This window comes from Callithrix jacchus, chromosome 15, assembly GCF_049354715.1.
Source record: "Callithrix jacchus isolate 240 chromosome 15, calJac240_pri, whole genome shotgun sequence".
NCBI classification, from domain to species: Eukaryota; Metazoa; Chordata; class Mammalia; order Primates; family Cebidae; genus Callithrix; species Callithrix jacchus.
In genome coordinates, this window is record NC_133516.1 from 79,704,864 (window position 1) to 79,732,649 (window position 27,786).

Here is a 27,786-nt window from a genome sequence, read left to right on the forward strand (position 1 = left end):
TTAAACCCCAGCACCCTCTTTCTGCCTGCCTGGTTTTGTGTTTAGTGAAAGAGAGATACACACCGAGGCACACTAAGCTTAGCAAAGCCATTTGGACCACTATTGGGTTACCACACATCTTTGTACCTGGATTTGCACTGTCTGTTGCCATTGGCCTTCTGGCTATAGGGGGAGTCAGATTACAGCAGGAGAGACCAGGAGGATTAGTACAGAGATGCTGCAGCAGCCACTTGATAATTACCTTGGAGGTCATGTCTCAAAATAGACTCTGGCCTCTCTTTGTAGCCTCAGAAAGAAGGAAGTCTACTTTTTCTCTGTCTGGCCATCTGCTTACATTTTCTCTCTTAGTCTCCTAGATATGACTTCTGCCCCCACTTTTTAAAAAAACATTAAGGTGTAATTTACATACAGTAAAATTCAGTTTTTTAGCACATTGTTCTGCAGGCGTAACAGACGCATATAGATGCGTAATTGCTAATACAATCAAGATGCAGGACAGTCTCATCACCCCAAAAGATTTCCCTGTGCTGCCCCTTTGTTGTCAGCCCCACCCACTGCTCCCTGGCAACCACTGATCTACGTGCAGTGCCCACAGTTTTGCATTTTTCCGGAATGCCATCTAAACGGAATCTGCAGGCTTTTGAGTCTGGCTTCTTTAATTTTAGCATAATGTATTTGAGATGTATCTGTGTTGTGTGTGTCCGTGGTTTGTTTCTTTTTGTAGCTGAGTAGTAGTCCAGAGCATTTATGCAGAGATTTTTGTGTGAACATAACTTTTCATTTCATTTGAAAAAAAATACCTAAGAGTGAGGTTGCTGGGTCATAGGGCAAGTGCATATTTAACTTGATGAGAAATTGCTGAACTGTTTTCCAAAATGGCTGTACCATTTCTCATTTCTACCAGGAAAGTATGAGTTCATTTGTTCATTTGTTGTACACCAGTACTTGTTACTGCATTCTTTCTTCTTTTCTTTCCATTTTTGATCATATTTAACTTCGGCCATTCTAATAGTGTGTAGTAGTATCTCGTTGTTTTAAAAATTTGTATGATCGGTGTTGCAGTTAGGCCTCCGAACCATTTTGAGTTAATTTTGTATATTTTGTGAGGTTTGCTTTTATCATATGAATATTTAATTGTTCTAGCACCATTTCTTTTACTCACTGCCATACAAATGAGGATCTAGCACTATTTTTAAAAATACTCCTTTCATGTAATTGCCTTTATACGTTTCTCAAAACTAAAGGTGTGAAATAGTTTGCAAATATTATCTCCCATTCTGTGGGTTGTATTTTCACTTTCTTGATGGTGCCCTTTTGAAGTACAGAAGTTTAAAAATTTTGATGAAGTTCAATTTATCTGTATTTTTCTTTTTGATTTGTATGTGTGGTATGATATATAAGAAATCATTGCCTAATCCAAGGTTATAAGATTTATCCCTATGTTTTCTTCTAAGGGTTTTATGTTTGTAGTTCTCACATTTGGGTCTCTGATCCACTTTGAGTGGATTTTTGTGTATAATATGAGGTAAGAGTTCCAGCCTCATTCTTTTGCATGTAGATACCCAGTTTTCCCAGATTACTTGTTGAAAAGACTGCTCTTTTCCCATTGAATTGTCTTGTTACCCCTCTCAAAAATTAATCATAAATATAAAGGCTTATTTCTGGGCTCTTCAGTGCTATTCCATATACCTATATTTCTACCCCTATGCTAGCACCACTGTCTTAATTACTGTAGCTTTATAGTGAGTCTTGAAATTGAGTGGTGCGAGTCTGCTAACTTGCTGGGCAATCTTTTTCAAAACTGTTTTGGCCATTTTTATTGCTTTGATCGTGATTGTGCTGCATCTGTGTATCAGTTTGGGGAAAATTGACATTGGAACATGGTGTTTTTCTGTACATGGTCTATCTCTCCATTTATTAAAGTCTTAAAGTTTATTTCATCAGTGTTTCATAGCTTTCAGTGAACAGGTCTTAGATTAAGACCAATTTTAGATTTTCTGTTAGTTTCTTTAGTTTCTACATAAGTATTTCATGGTTTCTGGTGGTATTTAAATGGTTCACTCAGCCCTCTGTATTTACAGAGCATTGGTTCTGAGAGCCCCTGGGGATATAAAAATCCTCAGATGCTTATTATAAGTCCCTGATATAAAATGTCATAGTACAGTTGACCCTCTATATTTGTGGGTTCTGTATCCACACATTGAGCCAATCATGGATGGAAAATATGTACAGTTGCCTGATCGAAGGATTTGATCCAAGGTTAGTTGAATTTATAGATGCAAAACTTGTAGATACAGAGAGCAAACTATACCTTTAAAATTTTACTTCTGCCGGGCGCGGTGGCTCACGCCTGTAATCCCAGCACTTTCAGAGGCCGAGGCGGGTGGATCACAAGGTCAAGAGATCGAGACCATCCTGGTCAACATGGTGAAACCCCATCTCTACTAAAAATACAAAAATTAGCTGGGTATGTGGTGCATGCCTGTAATCCCAGCTACTCGGGAGTCTGAGGCAGGAGAATTGCCTGAACCCAGGAGGCGGAGGTTGCGGTGAGCCGAGATAGCGCCATTGCACTCCAGCCTGGGTAACAAGAGTGAAACTTCGTCTCAAAAAAAAAAATTTTTTTTTACTTCCAATTGGTATTTACTCATATATAAAAGTATGGCTGCTTTTTGTATATTGATCTTGTATCCTATGACTTTTCTAAACTTGCATATTCTGGTAGTTTTTAAATTTTTTGAGGTTCTTCTACATAAACAATCATGTCATCTACAAATAGAGACCGTTTTATTTCTTCCTTTCTGATCTGCATGTCTTTTGTTTCTCTTGTCTGATTGCACAGTCTGGGACCTCCAGTGTGGTGGTGAACAGGAGGGACAAGAGAGAACAACCTGGCTTTGTTTCTGATCTTAGGGGAAAGCATTCAGTCTTTCACCATTAAGTCTGACATAATTTAGCTGTAGGTTTCTGTATATGCCATTGATCAGATTAAGGGACTTCCCTTCTATTTTTAAGTTGGTAAGAGTTTAAAAATTATTCATGTATGTTGCATTTTGCCAAATGATGTTTTAGAAACGATTGAAATGATCCTATGTTTTTTAAAAAATTTCGGTTTAATATGGAAAATTACATTGATTGCTTTTTTAAGTTGAACCAGCCTTCATTCCTGAGATAAAGCCCACTTGGTCATTTTGTGTAATATTTTCATGAGGCATTAGCCTGTCTGAGGCTAGCTCCTCATCTTCTCCTTCCCAGTTTCTGTCTCACTCCTGTTTTTATCACCCGGCACCTTCCTCTCTTTTCACATCAATCTCCCCTAACTAGATCATCCTTCAGAATTCCCTGTGTGACTACCCCTCAGCCTTCATTTCCCCATTTCTTCTTCCTTATCCTCTCCCAGTGGTTCTCAGTGACTTACCAGAGGCCTGTTTTCAGGGTCTCACTTCATAATCATTACACTGGTTACTACTGCAAGCCATGGTCTATTTCTCCCTGGACTTTCTTCTCCCTGGTCTTAGGGGCTCTTACTTCTGAGTCAGCTCTGCCCTGGCTGACTCCCAGACACATGCAGGTCTTTGTTCCCTCATGTTTTGGGCTTCTGTGGCAGCGTCTGGACCTGTCTCCCGTTCCTGCACTCTTGCCTCTGATGAATCTTCCAGAAGCTGCGGGCTCGTCCAGCTGCTCTTTGGTTCAGTGGTCCTTTTGGGGGACACAAGCATTCCATCTATAACACTCTTGAAGTAGATCGTAAGTTTCTGAAGACCAGGGGTCTTCTTTCCTTGTGATATATTGGCTTTTCCTATGTCATGTGTTTACATAAAATGACAGCAATGGGGTTGTCTAGGGTGGATGGGTTGGGGTGAAAGGATGTGAGAGTTATCAGTCAGCAACAGTAGCCAGCCGAGGAGGGGAGCTGGAAATCTGAACCTGCCCCTTCTTGGAAGGCACATCCAGGAGGCACATGGGGCGCTCAGGGCATTCTTTAGCCAGGAGGGAGTAAGACTTTGGAATGGGAAAGAGAAAGTCTTTTCATGGACTGGGGTACACATACCATAGGATGTCTCCAGGGAAAGATGGTACCACATCCAGCAAGGAGCCCCATGGCCTTGGGCCCAGGCGGGCTGAGGGCTCTGGATGAAGGCCAGGACCACCTCAAAGCTTTGATGGGCAAAGCCTTCAGGTAGAAAGCAGACCTGAGTTGGGAGCCAAGAGACCCCTAGAGAAGAGTGTAGGAGTCATCTGCCAGGGCCACTGCCAGGCAGCCGACGTCCCATAGCAAAGCTCTTTGGGATCCAAATGGCCACGTACCTTCCTCACCCCAGGATGTGGGACCAACACAGGCCTCCTGAGGGCTGAGGGAGCCACAACAGAAGGTGCAGGGCCTGACCCCAGCTCCCCTTCTGGAGCTAGAACTAAGAAGGAAGTTTTTGGAGGGAGTAACTGAGGTGCAGCTCAAAACCTCCACAGCCTAGGAGAGCATAAGAGAGCATCATTGTGTGGCTCTGTCCCATGTGGCCCCCGAGTCAAGGCAACAGTATCCATGTACTCAGATACCCCCGGAGCTCTATGTGCCAAGAGAAATTTTGCCTACATATCACTCGCTGGGATATATGAGTGTGCCATATAACCTTGCTTTGCGTGTCGTGTTGTATTGTGTGATGTTTTCCCTTAGCTTTTCAGTACGTATTCCCTTCAAAAGAATTCCATCTTCGACTCTGCTGACCTGGAGGGTCGGTGGTACTTTTCCACACACACATTTCAGTTGTTGAGGAGCGGGAGAGGTGGCAGGCACTGGCCGGCTGGTGCAGTGGTTGTCAGGGAGCTGGCAACAGAAAGACCAGAGGCCCAGGGAGGAGGGAGTGGAGACCCACTGTGGCCACAGACCCTGACTAGCCAGCCTTGTCCTTCTTTCATTCCCTAAAGTGTTTAGCACAGCACTGAGGACCTGAGGGGGTTCGAGAGGCCTTGATTTGTCAGAGCTAATCTCTGGGGGAGGGTGGCCCTTTGACCTGTGCTGGATTTTATCACACATTCAAAAGGGAAATCCCATAACCCCCGTGGCACCTTTCTTTTGGTGGCCCTCCTGCCCCCAGCACACACACAGCTCTGTCACAGTACATGTAACCTTTTAATTTCTGGTAGTATAGGCATGTTTAGTATGATTATTAGGTGATTTAGTGTCCTTAGAGGACATGCCCCATGACAGGCCAGCCAAGGTTCTGGCATTGAGGACATCAGAGAGCCCAATCGATTATGCCCAGCTGCTCCCAGTGGTCAGCCACGTGTGGGGTACCCTCAGCATTTGTTTGCTCAAATGGGGACTGAGGGTTCCATGCTTTGGGTCCAGGAGGGCCAGGATCTGAGCTCGGTCTGCTCCTCTCTCCCTCTGCAGCTTGTCTCCAATGTTCTCATTTTCTCCTGCACCAACATCGTGGGCGTCTGCACCCACTACCCGGCTGAGGTCTCCCAGAGGCAGGCTTTCCAGGAGACCCGAGAGTGTATCCAGGCGCGGCTCCACTCACAGAGGGAGAACCAGCAGCAGGTGAGTGAGGTCCCCTGCCCTTGCGCAGTGGAAAGGAATAGAGACCCAAGATGTGCCTCAAATGAGCCCCTGGGGGTGCTCATTACAGCTGCCAGCCCCACTCCCTGGGAGGGGCCCAGCCCATGGGGAATGTTTCCCCTGGAGAGAGTCCAGCATTCCAGACCCTGTGGGAAGGGAGCTCTACCCTGCTTATGCCCAAGGCCAGATGCCCATAGCCATGTGGTGTCCCTGTGGTTTGCAAACAAGCCCAGCAGCAAGAGGGTCCCTCCCTCCTTCCTGAAGCACTCCCACCTGCTCCCTGCATCGCTCAGCACTCCCTCCCTGCACTGCACCCCCTTGTGTTGGAGTAAGGTAAGCAGCCAGCATTCCCAACTGGGATTAAGGTGCTCTGCAGGGGAGGGATGAGGGAGAAGAGGAGACAGGAGCTGTCATCCCTGAGGCATCCCACACCTGGCTATTCCTCTCTCTGAGTTCTGGGGTTTGGTGATTCAGAGAAGGAAGACAGTCCCATGTCTCCCTAGACCTGCCTGGTCCAGGAAAGGCAGGCTATTCCCAGGGTCACAGATTTCTGATGAAAAGAGGGGCCTACCCTGTGTGCAGCACTCCTGGGTGGGGTGGGAACAGGGCTGAGGGCCACATCAGGGGTCCGGCTCTTCCCGCTTTGGGGGTGGAGTCCTGTTTGGGTTCCAGGTCTTGATCCCCACTGTCTCCTCTCCTGTGTGTGAATCAGGTAGGAGTCTGGTGACTCTTTGACATGGCTTCCACATGAGAGGCCTGGGGGTGGCTGTGTGGCCCTAGGGGAGAGAGTGGGCGGGTCTTGCAGGTCTCCCACTGGCCTCTGTGAGATAAGGTTACTCCAAACCCGAGGGTTTTCTCCCCTCTTAGATTACTGTCTCCCCAGACCCTCAGCAAGCATCAGTGGAGTTGGCCTGAGTCCCGCATGTTGTGTCAGCCCCCATGGCTGATACGAACATGGAAGGTATGCCTTTGAGTGTGGGGGACATGGAGAAATGGCCAAGATGTCAGTGGTCACTCGCACCTCCAGGCCAGCAGAGAGCATATACTGTGGCCACCCTGAGAGCACAGCATTTTACTACTGTGGGGGTGCATCCTTGATCCCATCTGGTTGCTTCCTGAGTGGGTCACTGTGACATGGCTGGTGATGTGCAGACAGCCAAACTAGGGGGCAAAGCTCTGTAGTACCTCTCCAGGACCCCCAGTCCCCATCTGTCCCCACTTCCCATCCAGCACGGCGTTGGTGGCTGCCATGTCTTGTCAGGTCCCCGCTTATGCTGACTAGCCCCTGGCCTGGCTCTTCCCCATTCACTCTTTGGCTCTGTCTGTGCTCTGGGTCCAGCATCTTGAAGGAAGCCCTTGCTTGGCAGTGTCCCTGGGTTCTTCCCACTGGCCTTTATTAACAGATATACCTCACCTCTGGTACACTGCACTATGCTCAACCCCAGGCCTCAGCATTCCTGAAAAGCCTTTCGTCTCATCCCCATTCCAGGCCTCAGTGTCTCTCACCTGAGATCAGGATACCTCCTCCTTCTTCCATTTTCGGGGCTGCCCTTCTCACTTCTCCAGGGAAATTACCATTTTACAGCTTGCCACAATTTCCTTGCCTGGGCCAGTCTGGACATTCCACCAAATCCACAGGGATTTAGGGGAAAACATATTTTTGCCATTCCATATTCAGAGCCAATATGCTAAGGAGGGGAAGCCTTCTGTGGACAGGTGCCATGCAGAAAGAGCTGCTGGGGTTCCCTGAGGAAGCTTCTAGGTGCCCTGTGATGAGTGGGCTCAGAATTGTTCCTCAGCAGCCCCTTGCCCATCCCTCCTGGCCCTCAGCCCCAGAGGTGATTGTAAATGTAGGAAGGCTTCTCATGAAGCCAAACAATTTGTAACACAGTCTCTCCCTGTCATCCCACACTGCCCTTTAATTCCTATTCCTGTCACCAGTAACTATTTACTGAGAGTTGGCCTTTGGTGGTCATGTTTCCTGCTGCTTGGGGAGACCAAACCGACCCACAGAGAACACCACCCTTCACTAATGTATCAGCTTCTCAAGCATAAGGCTCTTGGCCGTGGCACTGGACAAGACACAGCTCCAGTCCCCAAGGTGATCTCTCCTCAGAGTTAACAGGCAACTGACATGGAGTTTCAGGGGGTGGGGAGGGGATGCCAGCAGCCAGAGTCAGACTTCCTCCTGGGAAAGGGAAGACCTTGAAGGAGGGTAAGGAGCAGTGGAGGAGGAGGGTGATGCCAGCTGAGGAATTTGTGCTCAACAGCAAGAAAGACCCCAGGAAGTGGGGCAGGGCTGGGGGGGGGGCTCTGTGTTCTGCTCTACCTGAAGTGGAGTGTGGATTTCATTTCAGGGCTGCTGGGACAGCAGGTGGAAGGGCAGGGAGGTGTCAGGTCATGGAAACCTTGAGGCCAGGGTGTGGGCTGATCTCAGAAGCATCAGGAGGCTTAGAAGGTGAGGTGGTCTGGTGTGTTTCAGGAAAGGAAGTTGCTTGCCTGCAGTGGGGAGGATGGACCAGAGGCGGCAAGCTTGGAGACAAGGAAAGTGAGCTGGAGGCTGCCCCATCCAGTCTGGCCCTGAAGGCGGCCTGGGCTGCGAGAGGCTGATGAGGTTGGGGTGGAAGAGGTGCTTTAGCAAGGAGGAGCAGCAGCCAGGATGGGGGTGGTGGGAGCAGGCCAGGCAAGTGTGAGGCATAGCAAGGGGGTAGGGGGACATGGGCATTGGTTTGCAGTAGAAAATAACAGTGAGTTTAGTGGGTCTGGGAGAACCCATATTTGATGTGGCTGGTGGAACTAGGAAACCTGTGGAGGTGTTGGACACAGGTGGTGTTTCAGAGAGATTGGGGCTGTGCAGGCATCAGGGATGTCAGAGGGAGGCTGTCTGTCTGGGGTGTTGCAACCAGAATCCGATAGCCAGGCGAGGACTGCATATGGGCAGTGGAGGAAGGTGCAGAACAGAAAAGACAAGTGCAAGAGCTGTTTCCAGATCAGCAGGAAAGGGCTGGACAGGGCCTGGGTCTGAGGGGAGTGGAATGAGTGACAGAGGGAAAGATCTGAAAAGCAAAAGCCACTTGCGTGGTCAGGGTCTTGACACTGTGTAGCAGAATGGGGCCGTCCCAGGCAAAGGCAGGGAAATTGAAAGAAAGGTGATTGGAGAATGACAATGTGGGAAAGTGAGTGTGGTTCGGCTGTGATGTCAGGGTGGTGGTAGCATAACATCCAGGTGGGCAGCTGGAGCTGGCGAGCCCTGGACGGGAAGTAGGGATGTGGGAAGTGGATGATAGAACCACCTCTACAGTGGGAGCCTTGGCCATGGACTTACTCCCAGAGTGCAGGTGTGAATGGGGCGAGGACAGAGGTGGGACACGCCATGTTTGTGGCCAGGTGGAGGGAGAGGAAGCAGAAATGACACGGAAGCAGAAGAGACTGAGGGCCACGTGGGAGGCTGACTCCAGTGTCTGGTGCGGAGTGAAGGGCAGGAGAATGAGGAGGGCTGGAGGCAGCCAAAATGAAAAGCTGGAGATGAGCGAATGATGTGCACCAGCCTGGCAGGGAACCTGGCACAGAGGCAGCTGGGCATCTTGGAGTAAGTCAGGCCCGGGAGAGGAGCTCGGAAAAAGGGCCAAGTTCAGAATCCATACAGGCTGACCTCTGTGCCTCTGTGATGTGGCTGCCCCTCCACTTGCTTCTCTCGGCTGGTTGTGACGTTGATTCTCAAAGTCAGCTTGCTTTCTGTCTCTCCTGGGCCACTGTCCCCCAGGTGGAACTGGAGCACTTCCTCCCCACCCCATCCTTCCAGTCTCCAGGAAGCCCTCTCTGACTACTCCAGTGGAAATCAGGTGTCCTTGCTTAGTGTCCCCATAGTAGTGCCCCAGACCCCCCTGACACCAGAAGCTTTGTGAAAGAGGACCCTTACCTGCCTCACTCTCGGTGTTAACTCTCTTGGTCCCCAGAATAGTGCCTGGCACATGGTAGGTGCTCAATAAATATTTGGTAACTGATGGAGTAAATCTCATTAATGCTCTCAACAACTGCATCCCCATTTTATGGATGAGCAACCTGTGGCTCAAAGAAAGTCAGTAATATACCCAAGGTCGTGCAGAGTCTCAGGTGACATCCAGGATTCTAACCCAAGGTGCTCGGTACTCAGATTCACCAGAATCGCTTTTCTCAAAGAGAAATGTGGCGAGTGAGGCGGAAGGATCAGGTAGTGTCCCGGGGAGGGGACACGTAGCCTGCATGCACACACCGGGGATGTGAGGGTGTTGCAGCTGAGCTGAGCTCAGAGTGGGAAGTAAAGTCTGAGGCTGGACTCCTAGGCTTGAGCCCTTTAGGCATGGCAGATATGCTGTTTCCCTGCTCCTTCTGTGGCCACCTCTGCCCTCCCATGGTGGAATGATCTACACACACACACACACACACACACACACACACACACACACACGTGTTAGCTCAAGAGTCTCAGGAGAGCCTGAGAGGTTTCCAGGGTGCTGCAGGCAGGGGCACAGATGTGGAGGAGGAGTGAACACTTGCCAGGCAGGTGGAAGGCGCGGTGATGAAAGCATCTGCTTCCCTCCGCAGGAGCGGCTCCTGCTGTCTGTCCTTCCCCGTCATGTTGCCATGGAGATGAAAGCAGACATCAACGCCAAGCAGGAGGATATGATGTTCCATAAGATTTACATCCAGAAACATGACAACGTGAGGTAGGGGTGAGGCTGGGGGAGGAGGAGGGAAGGGAGGGAAAACTGGACTCCAACGGAGACATCCCACTTCCCTCTTTTCAAGTGGGCACGGCCCAACAGGATGGCTTGGTAACTTTGGAGAGTGTGTTGTCTAGAGCATGCCAGCCCCACCCCTCCAGGTGTGAATTATCATGGTGTCCCATGTAACTTTTTTGGGAGGTGGGGAGAGAGGGACAGTGAGGCTGTGCAGGAAGAGGATAGAAACAGGAGGAGAAGAAAGGAGGAAGCAAGTCCAGCTGCTTTGGGGAGGAGCTCCTAATCTACCAAGAGAGACGGAAAGCGTAGACTGGGGCACGAATGTCACCACCATCATCATATCTTCACCATCTGGCAGCTTCCATGCCTCCTAAGCCAGTGCGTGCCAGGCACTGGACCAGGCTCTGCCCACCTTATGACCAGTCCTCCTGATAACACTGCAAGCCAGCTACCTTTATCAGCATGCCCAGTCGATAGATTGGTCATATGTGCTATTTACTTCATATATACTCTATTTGAAATTTTCTGTAATAAAAAGTTTGAAGAAAAAACATCATGAGGAAACAACTGGACAAATCCAAAACATAGGACAGTCTACATCGTGTACTCTTTAAAAAGTCAGTCATGGAGAAAAAAAAAGGTAGGGAGTGCATTCTAAATTAAAAGACTCAAGGGCCCCCAGCCAGCAGTGGTACAGCCAGGCTGCACCCAAATGGCCGCTCCAGAGCCCACGCTCCTTTCCCTGTGTGTTTGCTGCCTCCCTAGACTGAAGCCACTGACAGCAGGGACGTGCAAACAGATGTAGATTAATAGAGTGCAAAATCTGCTTACGAGTTCCATGGGGACACGAAGCAATACAGTGGCCTTCATCCAGCATGGCTTCCTGGAGAGCCTAATAATCCTCTCATATGCCCAGAAAAGGAGTTGCTGTGTTTGCCTTCCAGAGAGTTCTTTCTCCTCCGACAAGTTTTCCTAGGACTCATGAGTCCTCTAAGGTTGGTGTAAAGAGGACTCTTTGGAGGCTTTGGGCTGAGTTTTCAAGAAAGCAATTAAGTGGAATAGTGCAAATTCTCTCTCTCTCGCTCGCTTTCTCACACACACACACTCTGAAGGTGAGGCTGACCACAGCAGGGGTGAGGGAAGCACTGTTTTTCTAATGCAGAATGAACAGGACTGCCCAGTTCCCAGTTGTGCCCTGGGATTCGAGACTGTGGATTCTGCGTGTGTGTCCTTCGTCTGTCTCCCAAAACTGAGACTCTAAGCCTCTGCGAGAGACATGCACCTGCATAACATATTGGCCCCCAATTTTTGGGGTCTCCCAGCCTCTGTCAGGTAGGAATACTGTAGGCAGCAGGCACCTTGGTCTCCCAGGAAGAAGGCTGCCCCTGGCTGAATCTCCACATCTGGGAGGGACCTAAGGGTGTTGCAGCTGGGCTGGGTGCAGAGTAGGAAGTGGAGTCCAAGGCTAGACACCTGGGCTTGAGCCCTTTAGGCAATGCAGATGTGCTATTTCCCTGCCCCTTCTCTGCCCACCTCTGCCCTCCCATGGTCGATGATCTCTAGCAGGGAGAGCTCACGCCTACGCAGAGCTTGCCTGAACCAGCCACCACCCTAAGTGTGTTCATCTACTCACTTAATCCCCACAACAAAGAAGAGGGCTCTACTGAGATTATCTCCATTTTACAGGAGAGAAAACTGAGGCACAGAGATGAAGTACCTTGTCCAAGATCTCGTAGTTGGTTAAGTGGGAGAAATACCCCAGGATGCTTTCTGATACTAGTTTTTACCCAGCCTGACTACCAGACAGATGTTTTTATATGCCGAGGAGAAAGGAGTGTGTCTGAGGATTCTGTGGGAAGGAGGCTTGGGGACCCCTCGGGCTAACGGGAGATTCAGAGGAGAGGCAGGAGGGAGGTTTGGCTTCCTGTCTGTCTCACTCTGTGACTGAGGAGCCACCAGGGGCCTTTCCTGTCTGATGACAGCTCCTAAAATCTAGGGGTCTCCCCCTTAGGACATGTGAGGAAACAGACTTCCCTATTAGAACAGATACCATGGGCTCAGGTTTAAAGTAGGAAGGGGTAGCCCACCAAGTGGTCCCAACACATACTAGCCAAGCCACCGAGCTCCCCCTCCTGCAAGTTTCTCTCCTGGTCCTGTCTTCACCACCTCACTGGCCCAGGCATTGTCCCTGGCACAGCGTGGACGAAGGTGCTTTTCTTGATTGCTCTCAGCTCCACAGAGTTTTGCGTGGGTTTCACGCATTCAGTGGAACACAAAGGAAATCCAGAAAATTCACTGCTCCGAAGCAGTCTGGCACTTCCAGCACAGGTTCCCAGCCTGCCTTGGCCAACACAGACAGCTCACTGGCCACTCCTGGGCCTCGGCCCAGTTCCTTGCCCTCTCTCACCATCTCTTCTCCCACCGGCAGGCATATTCCTACTCCCCATTCCACAGTGCTGGCTCTTGGGTCCACAGCCCTCCAGCAAGGTTGTTTGGTCAGAGGGGTTGACTCAGGCCCCTACAGTGACTACCCTTGGGGTGACACCTCCCTCTGTCCCCCTCCCATGGAGGCAGTGACTTTGGCTTGATAAAAGAACACTGCCCTAATCAGAGTGGGCTACACATCAGACCCCTGCCACAGTAAGGGTATTTCTGTCTGGGATGTGCCAGGATCAATGACAGTAATCAGGAAAGAGATGAAAGGAGAGAAAAACCAAGATGCTGTGCTTTTCATGGGGACAGAGGTGGCTGGTCCACATCAGAGGCCAACTGCAAGCAGTCATATGCAAATATCCCTTGGTCCTCTTTCCCTGTTCTATCAGCAGCACTGATTGTAGCACTTGGTAGAAACACAGTGCTTGCTCTGATCTCTGTTTTGGGGTTGAACTTTTGGCTTGGGTTGGTGGTTAAGTAGGAGGTGGGGGGTGACATCATAGTTTAAAAGCACCCCTTGGGGCTGGGCTCATGGAGAGCTGGTGGGGCACAGTGGTTGGGCCTCGGCTCTGGAGTTAAGCAGTTCTGCCCATTGCTCCTATTCTGCTGTTTCCTGGCCATGTGACCAGGACAAGCTACAGGAATGGAGCCACTCTCAACCCCAGTTTCCTCATCTTCGTAATAGGACAGGAAGAGCACCTGCTTAATAGGGTTGCAAAGAGTCAATGGAATAACGTGGGGAAAGTGCTTAGCACAGTATCTGGCACAGAACAAGTGTTAGTAATTGTGAGCTGCCATTATTATTGTTACTGTTATTTTTATGATATGATCACACTCATGTTAACAAATAAAGGCCTGGGGATTCTCTAGTTGGAGAATGGAGGGTGATGAGTCACATTCATCAATTTTCTACAGAGTTGTAATATTTAGAGAGGGTGATGACATGCTGTTCTCTAGCCCCACTGAGAGCAAGGCCACAAGAAAAGTAAATCAGCTCTACAGCATGACAGGCTGGGCCTGGATCTAAGGAAGAGGAAGAGACTGATGGGTGTTTGGGGAGGAGAGTTTGTCTTGGGTAGGGAGGGTGACAGGCAGGGGCCCCCACTCTCCATGGCCTCATTCTCCCCTGCCCCGAGGAGAATAATTGTGCTGCACACACCTTTCAGGGATGCAGCCAGGGACTGACCAAGGAGCCTGTAGGATGCTTTGGTGCCGAGCCACCACTGGCCATGCGCAGAGGCGGGCCAGAGGCCAGGGGACCCCTGGAGACCCCTGGACACTTAGATGCCTCCCCGATCTGATGTGTGGTGACAAATGGAAATGTTTCAGCCCTTCTGACAGGGCAGGTCAGCTGGAGCCGGGGCCCATGCTGGGATGTCCACCAGTGGCTTGCAAGCCCTCCTGCCCATCCTACCCGACCCCAGATACCTGCACTTGCTGCAGCTGACAGTGCCAGGGCTGGGGGTGGGGGCTGTGCCCTTCCCACACCTGGGAGGGACAAGGGCCTCAGGGACATTCCAGCAGAGGCTGTTCTGGAGGGAGAGACAGCTCCTGGAGCTCTGCCTAGGCAGGGAGGAGATCAGTCAGCCTCAGCCTTCTTGGCCAGAGAAGGCGCCATACTGTGTAGGTCACAGCAAAGGTAGACGCAGACAGAACCTCGGCATCACCGGTTAACCCTTGCCCAGGAGTCAGCAGAAGGGAATAAGATGAGCACCTATGTTGAGCAGACGGGCCTACACCCAGCTCTGCCGCCTGTTAGCTGTGTGAACTTGGGCAAGGCACCTAATCGGAGCCTCGGTTTCCTCACCTATAACATGGGATGGCAATAGTCATGGCCATTCACTCATCCGTTCAGCTAATGTTTGGCCTCTGTCTCAGTGCAGAACACTCAGCTAGAGGCAAGCAGTGAGACACAGATTAAAGTACGTGTCATCACTGACATCGTGAACTCACCTTCTGTTAGAAAAGACACTAAACAATGAATAATTAGTTGAGTTTATCACATTCTTTCTAGTGCCAGGGTATAGAGACCAGGAGACAGGAACTTCACAGGGTATTAATGTTACATAATGTACTGATCTGCAGTTCTGTTACAATTGTGATAAAAGGCACAGAGGAGCAGTGTCCATAAGAGGGGCCCAGCTAGCTAGCCCAGGGTTCCTTGCAGGGCTGCTGGGAGGTGAGGTGAGATAGGGCATGGAGGGCCCCCAGCGCCACGCAGCCCAAGAGACACTGCAGACTGATTGCCCTTGAGGCAGGGCGGACAACCAGGTGAGAGTCAAGGTCAGGTAGCTCAACACCCCCAAAGGTTTCAGGGGCCAGAGAATGCCCCAGCCAGGCCCGAGAGGGCGCCGAAGGACTCTCTGCTTTTACTCAGGCTCCTTCTCAGTGTGGATGACCCTGCACCTGACTGGTCTGTGCCAGAGCTGGAGCCCTAAGGTTTTAAAGGTAATAGGTGGTAGATGGGTGAGAGATCATCTCAGACTCTTATTTGTGTGAAAGGAGAGGACACCTCTTCTTGGGGGTGCAGTCTTCTGCCTGAGAAGCATTCTCTATAGGACTCCTGGTTTCAGGATGGAGCGTGGCGGTGGGGGATCTTAGTTCACTGACTTGGATCAGGCACCCAAGAATCCTGTGAGTCTGCAGCTGGGGTCCCAGCAGAGGGCTGCCAAGCCTCGTGTGGCAATGAGGTAGCAACCCTGCCTCCCCACATATCAGGGCTGTGGCAGGGTCTTGGAGAGAGATCCCCTCTCTTCCGGGTCTTTCCCCAACACCTCCCACTTTAAAGGTTATTATCTCCTCTGCTGTCTCCTTCAAGGACTTGGCTGCATTCCCCAGGTTGCTCTGGTGTCTGGCTCCGCTGCAGCGTGGTTCTGAATTATAATGACCACGCGACAGTGTCCGAGATACTCAGATACCTGTGGGTGGATTGTGCAACCTGTAGGCAGAGGGTGGAAAATCTTTGTCTCCACTCACACCCTCAGCCAACAGATCCCATGAGGAGGGTCATGAACACCCTGCATTCCTATCTTAAACCTGACATGAAGAAGAGTGTTTTGGGCTGGGCACAATGGTTCATGCTTGTAATCCCAGGCCCAGAATACTGGGAAGCTGGGGCAAGATGATCGCTGGAGCCCAGGAGTTTGAGGTTACAGTGAGCCAAGATCTTGCTGCCGCACTCCGGCCTGGGCAAGAGAGCGAGACCCCATCTCTCTTTTTTTTTTTAAGTATTCTGAACTCCACTCCCATACCAGTTAGAGATATAAGTGGCCTCTATGTTATTTTATTCACTCCAAAAACATTTACTGAGCTGCGACTATATCCAGCCTGCCGCTATGAAAAAGGCACTGTCTCTGCGCCTTAAGGAATATCCAGCCCTTGCAGCGAGGGAGTGAAGTGCTATGGGAGCAGCAGCTTGACAGCCCAGTGCACCCTGTTGGTGGGGCCACTAGGGTTGGGTCTTTAAAAATAATAATAATAATGGGTTATTTTAGTTATAAAAATACATAGCATCGAGCTCACCATCTTAGCCATTTTTAAATGTACAGTTCAGTGGCATTAAGTACATTCACATTGTGCAACCATCATCACCATCCAGCTCTGGAACGTTTTCTATTTTCCCAGTCTGAAACTGTGTTAAATGATAACTCCCATCCTCCCTCCGCCAAGCCCCTGGAAACCACCATTCCACTTTCTGTCTCTATGATTTTGACTACTCTAGGCGGCTCATGTAAATGGAATCATGCAGTATTTGTACTTTTTGTGACTGGCTTATTTCACTTAGCACGATGTTTTCGAGGTTCATCCATGTTACAGCATGAGTCCAGAGTTTCTTCCTTTTTAAGGCCTGAAAAATACTCCACTGTATGAAGAATATACCACGTTTTGTTGATCCATACAAAGTGTCCATTGATGGACACTGAGTTGCTTCTACCTTTTGGCTATTGCGAACAGTGCTTCTAGGAACGTGGGTGTACACATTTTTTTTTTTCATATCTGTGCTTTCAATTTTTGTTTTTTTTTTTAAGATGGAGTCTCACTCTGTCGCCTAGTCTGCAGTGCAGCAGCATGATCTCGGCTCACTGCAATCTGCCTCCTGGGTTCAAGCAATTCTGCTGCCCCAGGCACACACTGCCACACCTAGCTAATTTTTGTGTTTTTAGTAGAGACAGAGTTTTACCATTTTGGCCAGGCTGATCTCGAACTCCTGACCTCAGGTGATACGCCCACCTCAGCTCCCAAAGTGCTGGGATTACAGACATGAGCCACCGCGCCTGGCCTGTGCTTTCAATTTTGATGGGTATATATCTAGAATGCATTGTTGGATCATATGGCAATTCTGTCTTTAGCTTTTGGAAGAATGGCCATACTGTTTTCCAGAGGGGCTGCACCATTTGACCTTCCTCCCAGCAGTGCACAAGGGCTCAAATTCCTCCACATCCTTGCCTGGGATTGAGTCCTGACAAAAGACCTCAGTTTACCTTAAATGCAGAATGGGGATTGGTGGGGACTGGAGCCAGCAGCCAGCAAGAAATTATTATTTGAGCTCTCTGGACTCAAAATGAGGGGCCCTGTGGGAGATAAGACGGGAAAGAAGACAAGGCAAAGAAGCGCTGACCAGTTGAATTTGTCTGGCTATGTCTTTGAAACAGCTGTGATTTATGATTACGATTCGAATAAAAATTTAGACATAAGAAGCATTATTCTGGGCTGGGGTAAGTCAGAGAAGACAACTTAAAGATGGAAGGGTTAGAATCAGGCCCTAAAAGAAGAATGTGATTTGTTTTTTACCTTTCAAAAAATAAACACTTGTATTTTTTGTTTGACTTTTTTTTGAGACAGAGTCTCACTCTGTCTCAGAGTGAGTGGTGTGCAGTGGTGTGATCATGGCTCACTGCAGCCTAGACCTCCTGGACTCATACAGTTCTCCCACCTCAGCCCCTTAGTAGCTGGGACTCCAGGCACCCGCCACCATACCTGTCTGATGTTTTAAACTTTTTTGCAGAGACAGGGTCTCACTGTGTTGCCTAGACTGGTCTCTGACTCCTGGCCTCAAGTGTTCCTCCCACCTTGACCTCCCAAAGTGCTGGAATTACAGGCATGAGTCACTGTGCCTGGCAAAAAATAAACATTTTTATTATTGAAGAATATATGTACTTTAGAAAAATTGGAAAATAAGAGCAGTATGGAGAAGGAAATCAAAGCATTCATACACTCACCACCCAAGGTCACTCACTATTGCTAGATCTTGGTGCAGTTTCTACCTCCTTTTGTGCGCTTTTCCTTCAGGAAGTATTTTGCTAAATCTTTGCAGACTTTCTGAATGGAATGTCTTTAGGTGCTGTGGAATGTTCCATCATATGTACAGTAGGGGTAGGGTTTGGGTAGGCAGAAGCAAGAGAGGGGTTTGGGTGGGAGGGAGGGGGTCTGCAGGAGGCCCTCGTTTATCCCAGGACATCCTCAACCTAGGACACCCTGGACCCAGTTCTGACCGTCAAGCCAGTCTCTTGTCAAGTGCCTTGTCTTGGTTTCCACTTGCTGAAGGAAGGTGTCCTGTTGTCCCTGCGAGAGTGGAGAGAGTACGGTTGTCCTGGGGCAGGCTCTCCCTGTTGGTGGAATTTGTGCAGATGCTCCGTGTTCAGCAGGCTCTCATAAGCCTTTCTCATAAGGGTTTCTTTCCCAGCCTATGCCCTGGGTGGCCCTGTGGCTGTTGCCAGTTCATATGCCCCTCTCCCATCTTTTTTGTGCCATTCCTTGGAAAATAGTCCTCTGGTGTCTGAACTCAGCCCAGTGTTAATAAGATGGGAGTTAACTGATCATGTTAACTACCCTAATGGACACGAGTGACTCCTTGCTCCTCCTATACCTTACTAGGGACATGAGCCCAAAGAATTCTCCAGGTTGGATAATAAGACGCAAATGGAGGGGGAAAGCTGCAGGGGATGGCACTTTTGATCAAAAAGAGACCACTGGCCCATCCAGAGGTGTGGGCACTTTAGCTTCCCCAGCCCACACTGGGGCCTTTCCGGCACTTTCCCAGCACCTGCTATCCCCAGCTTCCTGGGAGTTGGGCTGAGACCTTGCCATACTCCCTTCCTTCACCCCGCCACCCATTATGGTTCTCAGTGTGGTCCTGGAGCTCTAGCAATACCAGGGGCTGCAGGAGATCAGAGGAGCCGGTAAGCAGCACCACAGGCTCCCTTAGACCACTAGGAGAACTCGGCACCTGGGTGTCCAGAGGTGCTGCAGGATGTGCACAGGAGCAGGGCCAGGCTCTGTCAGCTTCATAATGTCATGGGCCTGTCTGCATGCAGCAAGAGCAAACAATCTCAAAGAAATGCGCTTTACCAAAAGTGCACATGGGGAAAGCTGAGCCGAAGCTGCTCTGGAGGGCTGAAGGGCCTGTTGTTGTAATTGGGAGTCTGCCTCCAGCTCTTGTCCCTGCAATAGAATGCAAGCGACTGTGAGTGATGGATGGCAGGCAATTAGGGAAGCATGCACAGCCAGGGTGGCCCTACCGCACTTCTGTGTGCCCACCATGAGGACCTGATCCTGTTGCCAAGAGAAGCTCTCAGATAGGAGCTAATCGGTGAATTAGCACCTTCCTGCAGGTCTGGGCCATTGCTGAGTTGGGAAATGGCCTTCAGAGTTACCCTGGGGCAGATCAGGAAATCCTGGCCAGCAGAACAGACAGTCTGCTGTAGGATAAACCTTGTAAAACCAAGGAGTCTGCAGAAGTAACAGTCACTAAGCAGAATCCTTCCCCAAAGCTGCAGAGAAATGTGACTTTACCACTGACAGGAGGTGGGGGAATGTGGGGGTGGCAGGGTTTATATAAATGTGTGGGGAGGCTTTGGGGGCTTCAGAGTTGGGGCCTCAGCAGCAACCTTGCATGGGCTTCTGCCCACCTGGCATTGAAGCCTTACTCTGAATGACTCGTCCCTGGAGGGCAGTGACCTGCTCCTCCCTCGTTCCTCAGCAGCTGGCCAGGAAGAGTAGATTCTCGGGAGGCTGCAGGAAGGTGCATGTTTTCAAAGCCACCCGGGGCTCCTCACACACCAGTGTTTCTCATGTCTCCTGGCACACAACCAGAGGCCACGCATGTCCCCATGTCCCTGGTACCCATTCAGTCACTGGATCCATGTATATTACTGGAGCCTCTGCTGGGGTCCAGGCCCTGGACTTCATGGGCTCCTGTCTCAGGTGATGTGCTTGAGACTCCAAGAAGCTTTGTGGGGCAGTAGAAAGAGCTCACAATTTGGACTTACTAGTTCTGCCTCTTACTTGCTCTGGAACCAAGAAAGTCTACCCCCTTTCACCACATAAGTATTAGGCACTGTTATGGGCTGAATTTTATCCCCCTAAAAGATGGGTGTTCCCTGGTACCTGTGAATGTGACTTTATTTGGAAGCAGGATCTTGAGATGAAATCAAGTAAAGATGAGGCCACACTGGAGTGGGATGGGCCCTAATCAATTGGAATGGTGAACTTGTGAGAAAAGGAGACTGCCTTGTGAAATCACAAACAGGGAGAAGTCCTGGCAAGGACCGAGGCAGAGACTGAAGCGATGGGGCTGCTGGCCCAGGAATGCCAAGGAGTGATGGTCGCCTCCAGAAGCTAGGAAGACGCAGGGAGAGATTCTGCTGAGTTTCAGCGGGAGCAGGGCCCTACCGACACCTTGATCTCAGACCTCCAGCTTCCAGAACCACAGGACACTAAAAATCTGTTGTTTTCAGCCACCTGGTTGGAGGTGTTGGTTACAGCAGCCCTAGGAGACTAATAGGGGCACCTTTTATGTCTGGGCATTGTGCTGGGTGTCGGGCAGGGCACAGAGCAGAGGCCAAGGTAGGCATGGCCCGCCACATCCAGGCAGTCATTCAGCTGCATGTTTCCTAGGGGCTGGGATGTAGCTGTGAATCAAGTAGATAAAAATCTCTCCGTCCAAGAGTTTACATTCTAGTGAGGGGAGGCTGGAGCATAAGAATAACAATGGCAATACACAGCATAGTCAGTGGAGAAAAATATGGTGGAGAAGGGAGATAGGCAGATGGAAGGGGTTGTAAATTTAAATGAGGTGGTGGAAGCCTTCTCGAGGCCACCTTTAAACTAGCCCGGTGCTTCTCAAGCCTGGCTGCGTACAGTTACCAGGGAAGCTGAAACTAAAACAGAACAGAGGCAATCAACAGCAGATCCCACCCCAGACTGATTAAGTCAGAATATCGGGGGCTGGGAGTAGGGAGTGTCTCCAGGTAAGAGCTCGGTGATTCTACAGGACGCTCAGTCCCAGGACCATGGTCTAGTGTGACAAGAGCTGCCCTGGAGGAAAGTGCTTGCCAAGTCTGGTGGGGTCATCTGTGGAGGAGTTGACCACAGGCCTGGCCATCCCAGTACACGGATAGGCAGAGGCCTGGCCTGACTGAGTGGCTGGGTCAGCCAGGCAGGCACAGGAGGCCCAAGTGCAGAGGAGCCCAGTTCTGCTCTGCCTGGTGCTGCAGGTTACCCTGCTCAATGGCAGTCCTGCCTCTGCCGGATTAGAGGACTTTTTCCTTCCTACCTTGGGGGTGTCTCCAAAGCCAGGCCTTTGCTGCATAGCCTCAGTCCTGGGGTGCACCAGCCACTGGTCATGCTGCCTGCCGGCTTTGTGTTGGAAATGCTGGTGTTAGCCAACAGGACGCTCACTGAACATGTGCCTTGACTCATGTGCAGCCAATCTGGGCCCCAGCTTTCCTTGGTTTTGATTTCCTGAGAGATAAGGAAGAATTTCCAGGACAACTATGGGATGGATGCTTTCACAAACTGTGGGAAAGACCTTCTCCCTGGGTGGAGGGGGCAGCCGCCTGGGAGGCAGAGAGTGGGCCAGGATGGGGGTGTGTAGGCGCCCTACCCCCGGCATGCACACGCCTATATAGACTCCCTCTGGGCAGGGTGGTGGGACCACCAGCCACCCCAGACGGCGACATCAGAGCTTATGGAGAATCCAAACTCCCTTTCATTTTCTGAGGCCATCCACGGCTCTGCATGCTGGAGCAGCTCTCTGCTGTCCTGAGTCCCGTGGCCTAGCAGGACAGGTCCTGTCCTCTCTTCTCTGCCTCCTCACTTTTTCTTCTCTTCTGTTCATTTGTTCCATCTCTTGTCCCTGTTCCCATTTCTCCCACTCTTTCTGACCTTCCTCTTACAGTTGCCTTGACTGATACAGGCTAGGACTGTAGTGGCCAGAGGAGCCAGGTTTGGGGAAACAGCAGTGGCTGGGGGGTACCCTTCTGTGCTTCTCCTGGGAAGGTGGAACAGCCTGGCAGAAGCCTCAGGATACATTCCCTGGTGGCCCAGCCTGTTTCCACAGGCCCTCTGATTCTCTTCGTGTGAGCTGGCAAGCACCTGCTGAGAGTGACCCCTCTCAGAGGGGTCCTGTACCTGCCAGGGACCACAGCAGCAGCTCCCACGGGTCCTCCCACCTCCCTCTGTTCCATCTACAGTGCCAGGGCGTTGGACTGTGCCTTTACCCATTTAAGATGTCTGTGGGGCCCACAGCATGATCTCAATTGGTTCATCTCCTAAAGTGTGGAGCCAGGTTGCCTGTGTGACCTTGGGCAGGTGGCTTTTCTGTGTCCTCATTTCCTGACAGGGTGGTTGTAAGGTGTTAATGAGGTAATACTTCTGTGAGCTTAAAATGGTGTCTGACTGTTTTAAAATGTAGATGTTGGCTGGGCACGGTGGCTCACACCTGTAGTCCCAGCACTTTGGGAGGCCAAGGCAGGTGCATCACGAGGTCAAGAGATCGAGACCATCCTAATCAACATGGTGAAACCCCGTCCATACTAAAAGTACAAAAAATTAGCTGGGCATGGTGGCACGTGCCTGTAATCCCAGCTACTCAGGAGGCTGAGGCAGGAGAATTGCCTGAATCCAGGAGGCAGAGGTTGCGGTGAGCCAAGATCGAGCCATTGCACTCCAGCCCGGGTAACAAGAGCGAAACTCCATCTCAAAAATAAATAAATAAATAAATAAAATATAGATGTTATGATGGTGAGGCCAACAGATCGGGAGAGGACTGCCGTTAAGATTGTCACTCACACATCCCACGAGGAGGAGACATACCACTCAGGGACCACAGGACAGGCACAGGGCAGTCAGGAGGCTGAGGGAGCAGGGGCCTTTATTGTGGTTTGTGTGGGAAGGAAGGGTGGGGCAAGGTAGTGAGGCAGCTGCCGGCTGGTTTGAATAATGCCATTGCGTTGGCTTGGTGTATAGGGGCTGTCCCAAGTTGCCTGAGCCTATCCCTGGGGCGGTGAGGGCAGGGGATCATTGTCAGCAGTGGGCTCTGGGTTGGTTGGTTCCTGTGTGAAAGGCATACCCTAAGGCAAGTGGTTTACTGTCTCTAGGAACTGGCTTGTCCTGGGAGGCACAATCTCTCCAGAACCTTGGATGTCAAATCATGGGGTAGAAAGACAGGCTTAGCACAGGGTACCATGCTCCAGTTAGACAGGAGGGATAAATGAGCAGTATGTGAGGTGGCAGATTTGCTGATTAGCCTGATCAATCATTCCACACTGTGGATATGTGGTATCACATCACCTTTCACCCATCCCATAAATATATGCAATTATCATTTGTCAATATTTGATTTATTTATTTTATTATTATTTTGAGACGGTCTCGCTCTGTCACCCAGTCTGGAGTGCAGTGGTTCTGTCTCAGTTCATTGAAACCTCCGTCTCTGAGTTTAAGTGATTCTCCTGCCTCATCCTCTCAAGTAGCTGGGATTACAGCTGCACGCCACCATGCCCAGCTAATTTTTGTATTTTTAGTAGAGATGGGGTTTTGCCATGTTGACCAGGTTGATCTCAAACTCCTGACCTCAAGTGATCCACCCGCTTCAGCCTCCCAAAGTGCTGGGATTACAGGCGTGAGCCCGATATTTGATTTAAAAGGCATGCTTATGGTACACATTTTTGGAATAAAAGGACGAAATATGTTTAGTTCAACATCATTAATTTTAAAACTGAGACTGTGGGTTCTGGAGCCTCAGGAGTCCTGAGGTGCCTCGAAAGGAGCACAGGCCTTGGAGGCAGAATCCTGCCACTCCACTGTCTCTGGCTGCTCTGAGACTTGGCCCCCATCTGTGAAATGGGGACACTGACCTCTTGCTTGCAGGGCTGTTGCGCAGACTCAGTGAGATGATATGTCGGAAGCCTCTGCTTAGTGCCTATCAGGAGCACCTCAGTACATGGCAGTTTTTAGATTTTTGTGTCCCTTTTAAGAAAAATAACTTTAGGGGCCCTTACAGATTCTGGTCCTGGGGTTCTGGTCCTCGGGTCTTCTCTCCCGTTTCAAAGGAAAAGGAAAATGTTTTCCATTTAGGGAACACAAGCCACAGGGACAGGCGGAAGATCTGTCACCAGCTGGTGCACTGAGGAAGTGGGAGGGAGGAATTGGGGCTTCCAGGGATGCTGACTGGCTGTGTCTTCCTTTCTCCTCCCTGGGCCCCTTTTACTCTGTTCCTTGTAGAGTTTGCAGGACTCCCTCAGGATGGAGGGCTTGGGGCTGGATTCCCCTCTGTGTGGGACTGGGAAGTGAGAGTTTGCAGGACTCCCTCAGGATGGAGGGCTTGGGGCTGGATTCCCCTCTGTGTGGGACTGGGAAGTGAGAGTTTGCAGGACTCCCTCAGGATGGAGGGCTTGGGGCTGGATTCCCCTCTGTGTGGGACTGGGAAGTGAGAGTTTGCAGGACTCCCTCAGGATGGAGGGCTTGGGGCTGGATTCGCCTCTGTGTGGGACTGGGAAGTGAGAGTTTGCAGGACCATCATTCTGGCATGAAACTCCTTCCAGAACAGAGGCATAAAAAGCTTCTCCTCCCAGGAGCAGGCCCAGTGCTCTCAGGGTGTGCTCAGAGGCCACACAGGTACAGGCCTGAGAGATGGCTGAGAGTTGGGGCCTAGCCCCTTGTTGGCACCCTTCCGAGGCACAGACGCAGGCCTTACGCCCCTCCCCTGCCTTCCTCCTGGGCCAGGGGAGGGTGCAGGTAGAGCACAGAAGGAGGGTAGCAGCAGGGAGAGGCCGTGTCCTTGGCCCTCCATGCTGGAGCCTCTTTGTCCTCTGCCCAGCAGCCATGTGGAGTCCTCAGGACTCTTGCTGGCCTGCAGCCCTCTTAGACACGAGGAGCCCCAGGCTGGGCCCTGGCCGCAAGCACTGCCTCTCCTCCCTCATGGAGGTCCGGCTTGGCCTGTTGAGGCTGCTCTAAGAGAATGCTGAAGACCAGGGACTTACAGACAACAGAATGTATTTCTCACTGTTCTGGAGGCTGGAAGTCCAAGATCAGGGAGCCAGCATGATTGGGGTCTGGCAAGGGCCCTCTTTCAGGTCGCAGATGGCTACCTTCTCATATTGTCATGCGGTGGCAAGCAGAAATCGAGGAAGCAAGCTCTTGTGTCTCTTTTTAAAAAGGCACTAATCCCATTCGTGAGGGCTCCACCCTTGTGACCTCATTATCTTTCAAAGGCTCCACCTAATACTGTCACATTGGGCATTAGGATTCAATGCGGGTGGCTCATGGCTGTATTCCCAGCATTTGGGGAGGCCAAGGTGGGTGGATTGCTTGAGCCCAGGAGTTTGAGATGTGCTTAGGCAACAGAGCGAGACCCTGTCTCTACCAAAACAAACAAATTAGCCAGGTGGGGTGGCCCACACTTGTAGTCCCAACTGTTTGGGAGACTGAGGCTAAAGGATCCCTTGAGCCTAAGAAGTCGAGCCTGCAGTGAGCCATGATCACACCACTGCACTCTAGCCTGGGCAACAGAGCAAGACCTCCTCTTAGGAAAAAAAAGACGTCAGGTATGAATTTGGGAGACACAAAGATTCAGCCTATAGCAGGGTCTTCCTCCTCCGCCTCTCTCCCCAGCATCCTGTTTGCTGACATCGAGGGTTTCACCAGCCTGGCATCCCAGTGCACTGCACAGGAACTGGTCATGACCCTCAACGAGCTCTTCGCACGCTTTGACAAGCTGGCCGCAGTGAGTCGCCCTGAGCTGGGGCTGGGGGTGGCCTCACCTGGGCTGTTGAGGGTGGCTGCTGTGGTCGAGGAACTGCTAAACCCCAGGGATGGGCTTGTGCCTGGTTCTACCCTGCTGGGCAGAGCCTGCTGGTGATGGGCAGAGCCTGCTGGTGATGGGTAGAGCCTGCTGGTGATGGACAGAGGGGCCCCCTCAGGCTGTGGCTGTGTCCTCACGCCCCACGTGGGTCCTGGGGACACTCAGCTAGAGCTGCTTTCAGCGCTGTCGCTGACCACAAGGCTGAGTGCTCCACGACACTGTAGAAGTGAGTGGTGAGGCCTGCCGGCCACACTGCCCAAACCCCCAGGGGAATTGCTGTTTGTCTGGGGCACATTAGGTGCCATCAAGCCACATTCCTGATGAGATTGTCCAAACTGATAAGAGAATGAGCCTGAATCCCCAGCTGGTCTGAAGGCAGCTGTGTGCCTTTTCCTAGAGGCATTCAGTGTTTGAATAAATTGGAAGTAACACTCCATGGCAGAGAGTGGGGAACGACATGTTCATTCTTTAGGCCCCTGTTCACCCCCCTCCATCCTTTCCCAGCTCCAGGCCTTTGAAGACTGATTACATGTCAATGGACACTGACAGGTGGACACATTCCCCTTTGCCCACAAAGGATGATGCCAGGCCAGGTTATTGATGAGAGGCTGGTGCCATCGGGGCCAGTGCCAGGGCCTCTGGGGCTTCAATGATGGGGCAGATACTCACCTGTGGGTTTATCACTGAACTGAATGAGGTGAATGAGTATCTGGTTGGCACCTGGGTCTCAAACAAGTCCAGGCCACACGAGCACTTGAATCCCTGTGTCCCAACTACCTTTGGGAGCCGGAGTTGGACCGCTCATAATTGATGAGTAGTGATATTCCATCAAAATGTGACGTGGATTGAGGGTGGCCCTGTGGCACCTGTCACTCAGCAGCAGCTCTGTTGACTTCTTGACACTCATGTGCTTGGTAGTTTAGCAAAACTCTTTTGATAAAAATCTCAGACAGATTGAGAGTGAGCTTGTGGCTAAAGCCCATTTCTGCCTGCTTCAGTCTTTTTGTAAAAGGAGGACAATCACACAACTTTCCATAGAATCTCAGGCCATGAATTAGAGTGACTCCTGTGGCATGGAGGGGACCAGAGACCCTTGTACTGCAGTTTGGGGCCTTCCTTAAGCTGACAAGGCCACCCTGCTGGCTGAGCCGCACTTCCACCAGCCAGATTCCTCTTGGGGCTCTGGAGTGGATCTTTAAAAGTGAGCTCCTGAGCCTGGGAGGCTAAATGCCTCTCGGGGCGTCCCAACCCCTCCCTCCATCCCCACCCTCCCTCCCTCCCCACCATCCCTTCCTCCCCACGGCTCCTGATAAGCCTGTCCCGGGACCATGCTGAGTTCCAGTGTGGGCCTGTGCTCACTGCCCTAAAAGGCAAGTTATTCCAGGCATGGGTTGAATCTGCTTGCCTCTCATTTCTTTCCCTCCCACTTCTCTTTCCTACTATTTTTAATTTGTAAAATTAATCTGCTTTCCAGGAGAATCACTGTTTACGTATTAAGATCCTCGGGGATTGTTATTACTGCGTCTCGGGGCTGCCTGAAGCGAGGGCTGACCATGCCCACTGCTGTGTGGAGATGGGCATGGACATGATCGAGGCCATCTCGTAAGTGCCGGCCCTCGGGTGCCATCTACCTCCCTGGGACTGTCCACAGCCCGAGCAGCTGACTGACCTGCCAGCTGACTGATTGGAGGCAGGGAAACAGTGGGGTGAAACCATCTCCCAAAGGTGCCCATCCAGGCTGATGGCTGCCGTGTGCCAGGGTTCCCTTTTGCTACAGCAGTCCAGGCAGCTTTTCCCAGAGGAAGTGCATGGAAAGGGAGGGCTCTGCAGACTCCAGGAGTGGAGGAGAGGCTGGCGGCCGTGTGAGGGCCCTGTGCCGTGTGAGGGCCCTGTGCCGTGTGAGGACCCTGTGCCGTGTGAGGGCCCTGTGCCGTGTGAGGACCCTGTGCCGTGTGAGGGCCCTGTGCCGTGTGAGAGCCCTGTGCCGT

General features: G+C 51.0%; 1 protein-coding gene across 3 annotated transcripts in view; it reads left to right on the forward strand.

Annotated features, from left to right (window-relative positions):
* Window positions 1-27,786, forward strand: part of ADCY5 (adenylate cyclase 5) — a 163,770-nt gene that overhangs the window by 91,541 nt on the left and 44,443 nt on the right. For all 3 annotated transcript variants that reach the window (XM_035274004.3, XM_035274005.3, XM_035274006.3), the window contains exons 2-5: window positions 5,393-5,542; window positions 10,145-10,266; window positions 25,609-25,720; window positions 27,273-27,400. In XM_035274004.3, coding sequence (XP_035129895.1) covers window positions 5,393-5,542; window positions 10,145-10,266; window positions 25,609-25,720; window positions 27,273-27,400 — 512 coding nt within the window. The remainder of the gene's footprint in view (window positions 1-5,392; window positions 5,543-10,144; window positions 10,267-25,608; window positions 25,721-27,272; window positions 27,401-27,786) is intronic.